The following is an 8,308-nucleotide window of genomic DNA, read 5'->3' as shown; positions in this document are numbered from 1 at the left end:
TGGATCACTTGGACAAAAGAATTTGCGCAAGCCTACATCCAAAAATCTGAAGTTTAGGTGTCCATGTTAGGAACAATCAGCATGCAGAGTTTCTTTAAAAACTGGGTGTACATTTACCTAGAAAAATGTATGCTGTTTTGAAGATAAAGCGTAGTCACACCAAATATTGATTTGACTTAATTATTGACTTTTGTTTATTCAGTTTTCATTTTATTATTTGTTAAAAATAAAACTATTAAAACTTCTATTTTTAAAGGATTTCCTACTTTGCAGCATTTGTTCCCACACCAACCTAATTTTTTGCGCAGTTATATAAATACAAAATATCAGTTCTCCCTCAATTTCATAGGCTCTAAGGAAATATCTTAACATTGAAAAAATAAAGAAATACAGTCCAAACGCAAAGGTAAAAGTTTTAACAGCAAGTTGTTTAATAATGACAGGTAGCAAGTTTTAATAACATTGTTGGACCACCACTCACATTTGATCTGATATCAAGAGTGGATAAACAATGATTTATGTGAGCAGTTCCTGGTGGACTCATCTAATTAAAAGGACATCCTGTTCAAATGATTAGACAAGTGGGGTATTGGATGGTTGGTTGCAATTTTAGCAGCCTCAGTTCGCGAAAGATGTTAAATTGTGAGGAAGAGTGCATCATTGGACAACCCTTTTAAAACAGATATACTCATAATATAAATGTAGAATATATTTAACATATGATTAACGTATATGTAGTATTTAGATTGTTTGCTCTCCAATTAGAGATGTTTATTGGTAATTGCATACATTTCCAAACTATCAGCTGGTGCTCTAAATTGCATTCCCTTTTTCTTGCATATGAACTAATGTACTGCATTTTTTTCTTGTAGAATGTCAATAAAATGATTTTAAAAATAAAATAACTTCTCTTCTATTTAACATGACAGTATTTTTGTACAGATATTCTCTCATTCTGAACATGAGTATGGCTTCTTCCCTGTGTCCGTTCTCTGAAGATCATGAAAATATGAATAGTGAGTAAACATTTTCCATAATTTGAAGATGAAAATGACTTTTTTATGTGTGACTTCTCTGATGCATTACAAGACTTGTTTTCTCTGTCAAAGATTTCCCACATTCGGAACATGAAAATGGCTTTTCCTTTGTGTGGATTCTCTGATGTGCAACCAGGTATCCTTTTGCTGTAAAACATTTCCCACATATGGAACATGAAAATTGCTTTTCTCCTGTGTGAGTTCTCTGATGTGTCGCAAGATGAAATTTTTCTGAAAAATGTTTCCCACACTCTGAACATGAATATTTCTCCCCTGTGTGAGTCCTCTGATGTTTTGCAAGACCTGATTTTTCATTAAAACATTTCCCACATTCTGAACATAAAAATGGCTTTTGCCCTGTGTGACTTCTCTGATGTATTACAAGACCTGATCTCCCCGCAAAACATTTTCCACATTCTGAACATGAAAATGGCTTCTCTTTTGTGTGACTTCTCTGATGTACAGCAAGATTTGATTTATCTGTAAAACATTTTTCACACTTGGAACATGAAAACGGCTTCTCCCCAGTGTGAATTCTCATATGCGTGACAAGAGTTAATTTCCTTGAAAAACATTTCCCACACTGCAAACACGGATGTGACTTCTCCACAGTCTGAACTCTTTTATGTTTATGTTATTATTCGTCTGCTTCAGAGTCGATGAATCAGATGATGGGAGCCATTGAAAAGGATCAGATGGTAGATTTTTACTGTGAATAGCTGGAGGTTTGTTTGGGATAATGGCATGTTCTTCACATGTATATGGTGTGATAACACGATCATCTGCTTTCAAATCCGAAAATATCAAATGTTCCTCTGAGCTACAGTCATCTACCAAGAATAAAATAAAAATAAATTTGGCAACAGTGCATTGCAATTATATATGTTATAACATTTCTACATACCGTATATACTCGAGTATAAGCCGAGATTTTCAGCCCAAATTTTTTATATTCGAGTCACGGTCGGTGGTGGGGTCGGCGGGTGAGGGGGAGAGGGCACTGAGGCATACTTACCTAGTCCCGGCGGTCCTGACGCTCCCCCTGCAGTCCCACGGTCTCCGGGTGCCACAGCTCTTCCCCTGTTCAGCGGTCACGTGGGACCGCTCATTAGAGAAATGAATATGAACTCCACTCCTATAGGGGTGGAGCCGCATATTCATTTCTCTAATGAGCGGTAACGGTGACCGCTGATAGAGGAAGAGGCTGCGGCACCCGGAGACCAGCTGTCCGGGGGAAGGAGCGGGATGCCGGGAGCAGGTAAGTATTTTATATTCACCTGTCCGCGTTCCACACGCCGGGCGCCGCTCTGTCTTCGCGTCCTCTTGCTCTGACTGTTCAGGTCAGAGGGCGCGATGACGCATATAGTGTGTGCGGCGCCCTCTGCCTGATCAGTCAGTGCGGAGAGACGCCAAGACGGGACGCTGAAGAGCTGCAAGCAAGAGAGGCGAGTATGGCATTTTTTTTTTTTTTATTATTGCAGCAGCAGCAATGGCACAGCTTTATACGGAGCATCTATGGGGCAAAAATGAACGGTGCAGAGCACTATATGGCAGAGCTATGGGGCAATAATGAACGGTGCAGAGCACTATATGGCACAGCTATGGGGCAATAATGAACGGTGCAGAGCACTATATGGCACAGCTATGGGGCAATAATGAACGGTGCAGAGCACTATATGGCACAGCTATGGGGCAATAATGAACGGTGCAGAGCACTATATGGCACAGCTTTATATGGAGCATCTATGGGGCCATAATGAACGGTATGGAGCATCTATTTTTATTTTTGAAATTCACCTGTAGCTGCTGCATTTTCCACCCAAGGCTTATACTCGAGTCAATAAGTTTTCCCAGATTTTTGTGGCAAAATTAGGGGGGTTGGCTTATACTCGGGTCGGCTTATACTCGAGTATATAATTTTATACAGATTGTAGTATAATTCAATTAAAAGCAGTGGTGGCAGCAGTAAATGTCAAAGCTAATAGGTTATATTAGGTCAACAGGTTGTGGTATTTTTATTTTTTAACTTTGCTATTGAAACAAACTATTAGCTAAAAACAATCTGTTATCTGAAAATGCAGACTGTATAACAAAGCTGGCAATTGCCATTTGTGGAACATTCTGAGTTCCTGAGCAGCTTCACACACCTGACCTTCTTCATGATGTATACATTTGTCATGGAGTATGTCAGTACTATAGCTATCTGTACTGTATTATAATGCCGAGTTTGGCTAGCCTAGGCATAGAATCATACAGACTTCATCATTACAAAGCTATAGAGATAGAAGAGTAACAATGTCCTCTACGCTCACTTCCATGACAAAGGCAGCGTGCCGAAACGCGCGTTGGGGTGGACACCATCCGGGTGTCAGGGATCCTTATTGCCACTGTAAGTTACTTTCTACTTAGTTCCTTTTTAAAATTGATTACTATCTTCTCAGTGTGCATCTACACACACCTTACTCAGTGCTGCATTATGCTAATTATTTTTTCACATTTACAATGAGCACTTTTGAATCTAATGACCTACAGTTGGATATTTACCACGTACCTATATTAATCACGATTTAGATTCTTCCTTTTTTCTTGCACAAGCACTTTATTCATTTTTCACATATTTCTGTCCTCTGTAGCATTGGTTTTAATTTTACTTTATTACATTTTGTTTGTTCATATTTACTCTGGCATTTCTATTCAGCATTTTATTTCCCTGGTCCTTGTTTGTGTGTAATTTTAATGTAAAATCCTTATTCTTGTTTTTTCCGTTATTGTACCTGTTTAACTAATAAACTATTATGTTTTCACATTATAATATACGGGACTTTTTGATCGTTTTTTATGTGGTTCTCGCTTTTTGTTTTACTTCCCAGACACTGCAGCTCCGTCATTGTTTTATAGTGTATGGGTAGATTATCTCATGAAAGATGTTACTTCAGCCGCCCTTCAGACGTGTTAAGGTACCTTCACACTGAGCGACGCTGCAGCGATCCAGACAACGATCCCGATCGCTGCAGCGTCGCTGTTTGGTCGCTGGAGAGCTGTCACACAGACAGCTCTCCAGCGACCAACGATTCCGGTCCCCTGGTAACCAGGGTAAACATCGGGTTACTAAGCGCAGGGCCGCGCTTAGTAACCCAATGTTTACCCTGGTTACCAGCGTAAAAGTAAAAAAACAAACAAACACTACATACTTACCTTCCGCTGTCTGTCCCCTGGCGCTGTGCTTCTCTGCACTGTGTAAGCACAGCGGCCGGAAAGCAGAGCGGTGACGTCACCGCTGTGCTCTGCTTTCCGGCTGGCCGGCGCTCACAGTGCAGAGAAGCACAGCGGGGGACAGAAAGCGGAAGGTAAGTATGTAGTGTTTGTTTTTTTTAACTTTTACGCTGGTAACCAGGGTAAACATCGGGTTACTAAGCGCGGCCCTGCGCTTAGTAACCCGATGTTTACCCTGGTTACCAGTGAAGACATCGCTGAATCTGCGTCACACACGCCGATTCAGCGATGTCTGCGGGAGGTCCAGCGACGAAATAAAGTTCTGGACTTTCTGCAGCGACCAACGATATCACAGCAGGATCCTGATCGCTGCTGCGTGTCAAACTGAGCGATATCGCTAGCCAGGACGCTGCAACGTCACGGATAGCTAGCGATATCGTTCAGTGTGAAGGTACCTTTAGAATGTGTTACAATCTGGTTTAGGGAGACGCGCTCAGTAAACATGCCTGATGGTGATTACACATGCTACAAGCAGCGGGGGGTGGTCCTTCTGGAAACATGCACACAAATAGAGTGCCCTCCTAAATCCAATAGCCAGTTTATCACTGAGCCAGTCCAACATCCCTATTAAGGCCCCACCTTTAAAAATATTAAAAGACAACTTAAAATATATACACTGGTCAAAAAAGGGAACACTTGCACAATCACTGTATAATCCCAACTCAGACAACTTTCAGGGATATTAATCTGTGCAGTTAGGAAGAAATAGCAATTGTGAATTAATATATTCTGTTCTGTTCTAAATGAAAGTAACTATAGGAGTGCCAGAGAGGAAACAGCAAGACAATGCCGAAAAAGGGGGCATTAGGTAGTACCTAAATATCATTGAGCTCCGTTTCGCTCAAGACCTCCTTCTGTCCTCCACACTGGTAGGTTACTCACTCAATTGTTTTTTGATGAGGTACAAGATCTGAGTGTGTTGTAGCTGAGCTGTATGTGTTTTGATGATATAGGTGATCTAAGTGTGCTGTAGTTGAGCTGTGAGGTGTTTTGATGATGTATGTGAGCCGAGTGTCGTAACTGAGCTGTGTGTCTGTTTTGCTTATATAATTGAGCTGAGAATGGATTTTAAGTAGAGCTCTATGAGGGTGGCAGAGATGTGTTTGTGTAGCAAATCTGAGTGTGCATGTACTGTACATTTATTCATTTACTTATTTTAACTCTCTTATTTTTCTTTGGCGTGTGGGGGTAAACCGGAGAACCCGGAAGGTTACCCACGCAAACATATGGAGAACATACAAGCTCCTTGCAGATGTTGTCCTTGGTGGGATTTGAACCCAGTGCTGCAAGGCTGCAGTGCTAACCACTGAGCCACCATAAATGCAACAGTGTTGTGTATATGAGTGTGCGCGCAGCAGAGTGTACATAATGTGCATGCTGTAAAGCTACTGGAGTACAATACATATGCTACGGAGAAACATTAGCAATAGATCTATTACCTTCCTATTCTACTTTAGTGTTTGAAAATTAGTGATATTTACCCCTCCACTACTTTACAGCAACTGGGAAGTTTTAATTAGTAAGAAATGTGTTATTTCTGGGGGTTTTTTACCATCAAAAACTGGAGTGTGTCTAAGGCTAGGTTCCCATTGCGTTAATGGGACCGCGCTAACGGACAGCGTTGCATGGCGAAGTTAACGCCGTGCAACGCGTCCGTTAGCGCGCCCATTAACAGCAATGGGGACGCACATCACTAGCGCGTGCCATTTCCAGGAAAGTTCCCACGCTCGAGTTCATATGAGGACAACCAGCAGAGGGCGCATCACCGCGACTGAAGGTAACTATAGGTCATTGACCTACATTACTTTCATTCCCCGGGGTTTTACAGGCACGAGCACAGCTGCATTATAGCAGAGCTCCTGCCTGTAAAATATTTTAACCCCTTCAGATGGATTTACATCGTGGGACGTTACAGATCAACGGAAGGTATGTATATTATTGGTTTATTATTTTTCCTTTGTTACAGAGCGAGGGTCTTGAGGTGGATTGAGAGAGCAATAAAATATTAAAACAACCTGTGTGTTTATTTCATTAAAATACTTTTTAATAACGTGTGTGTGTATTTTTTAACCATTTCAGACAATTGGATTAATAATGGATAGGTGTCATAATTGACGCCTCTCCATTATTAATCTGGCTTAATGTCACCTTACAATAGCAAGGTGACATTAACTCTTCATTACCCCATATCCCACCGCTACACGGGAATGGGAAGAGAGTGGCCAAGTGCCAGAATAGGCGCATCTTCCAGATGTGCCTTTTCTGGGGTGGCTGAGGGCAGATGTTTTTAGCCTGGGGGGGGAAGGGGGCAATAACCGTGGACCCTCTCCAGGCTATTAATATCTGTCCTCAGTCACTGGCTTTACTACTCTGGCGGAGAAAATTGCGCGGGAGCCCACGCCAATTTTTTCTGCCATTTAACCCTTTATTTTAATAGCTAGAGCGCCCAAATTTTGCACATACACACTACTAACATTAGTAGTGTGGAATATGCCAAAAAAATGGGGATATGAGATGGTTTACTGTATGTAAACCATGTCTCATATCATGTCGGGTTTAGGAAGGAGATAGCAAAAGCTAGCAATTGAATTACTGGCTTTAAAGCTATCTAGCGCTGTATTAAATATTAATATATACATATACATACATATATGTGTCTCAATGACACATATACATATATATATATATATATATATCCTATTCTATGTGTACACATTTATTCTACATATTCTATTGTAAGCTGTCAATGTGATTTTACTGTACACCGCGCTGAATTGCCGGCTTTTCTCTCTAACATCGCTGCGTATTTCTCGCAAGTCACACTGATGGTCCGTGTGTAATCCGTATTTTTCTGGCCCCCATAAACTTTCATTGGTGGATTTTTTGCGCAATACGGTGACAAACGCAGCATGCTGCGATTTTCTACGGCCGTAGAAGTCCGTATAATACGGATCAGTAAAATACGGCTGATAGGAGCAGGGGCATAGAGAAGCATTGTACCGTATGCAATCCGTATTTTCAGCACCTCTCTTACGTCCGTAAAACTCGCTAGTGTGAGGCCGGCCTAATAGTAAGGTTTGTCCTGTAGATGGAGAAATAGAGTAATTTGGTTCACATCTTTACCCTTGAGGCCGGTTTCACACGTCAGTGGCTTCGGTACGTGAGGTGACAGTTTCCTCACGTACCGGAGACACTGACACACGTAGACACATTAAAATCAATGTGTCTCTGCACATGTCAGCGTGTTTTCACGGACCGTGTGTCCGTTTGAAAAACACAGAGACATGTCAGTGTTCGTGGGAGCGCACGGATCACACGGACCCATTAAAGTCAATGGGTCCGTGTAAAACACGTACCGCACACGGATGCTGTCCGTGTGCAGTCCGTGTGCCGTGCAGGAGACAGCGCTAAAGTAAGCGCTGTCCCCCCAGCTTGTGGTGCTGAAGCCCCATTCTTTTCTTCTCTCCAGCAGCATTCGCTGGAGCGAAGGAATGAAAAATCTGTTTTTTTTTTTATTTTTTTGTTGTTAAAATAAAGTTCCCGGTAATCTCCCCCCTTCCTCCCCCTGTGCGCCCGCCCGCTGGCATTAAAATACTTACCCGGCTCCCTCGATGGTTCCTCTCAGCGTCGCAGCTCTTCATGTATGAGCGGTCATGTGGTGCCGCTTATTACAGTGATGAATATGCGGCTCCACCTCCCATAGGGGTGGAGCCGCATATTCATCACTGTAATGTGCGGCACCACGTGACCGCTCATACAGGAAGAGCTGCGACGCTGAGAGGAAGCATCGAGGGAGCTGGGTATTTTAATGCCAGCGGGCGGGCGCACAGGGGGAGGGGGGGGGGAGATTACCGGGAACTTTATTTTAACAAACAAAAAAAAAAACAACCTGATTTTTCATTCCTTCCCTCCAGCGAACGCTGCTGGGAAGAAAGAATGAATTCTGGATTCAGCACCCAAAGCAGGGGACAGTGCTTAACTCTAGCGCTGTCTCCTGC

At 42.4% G+C, this 8,308-nt stretch overlaps 1 protein-coding gene across 1 annotated transcript in view; it reads right to left on the bottom strand.

Moving 5' to 3' along the window:
• Positions 1–408: 408 nt before the first annotated feature.
• The window catches only part of LOC138664136 (gastrula zinc finger protein XlCGF17.1-like), a 31,647-nt gene continuing 23,747 nt past the window's right edge, over positions 409–8,308 (bottom strand). Inside the window, exon 3 of the mRNA XM_069750577.1 lies at positions 409–1,867. Within this exon, the coding sequence (XP_069606678.1) occupies positions 1,060–1,578 (519 nt within the window). The 5' untranslated portion in view covers positions 1,579–1,867 and the 3' untranslated portion in view covers positions 409–1,059. The remainder of the gene's footprint in view (positions 1,868–8,308) is intronic.

Source organism: Ranitomeya imitator, chromosome 2 (genome assembly GCF_032444005.1).
Source record: "Ranitomeya imitator isolate aRanImi1 chromosome 2, aRanImi1.pri, whole genome shotgun sequence".
Classification (NCBI taxonomy): Eukaryota; Metazoa; Chordata; class Amphibia; order Anura; family Dendrobatidae; genus Ranitomeya; species Ranitomeya imitator.
Note: the sequence above shows the minus strand (reverse complement) of the source record. Positions and strands in the feature narration are given on the sequence as shown.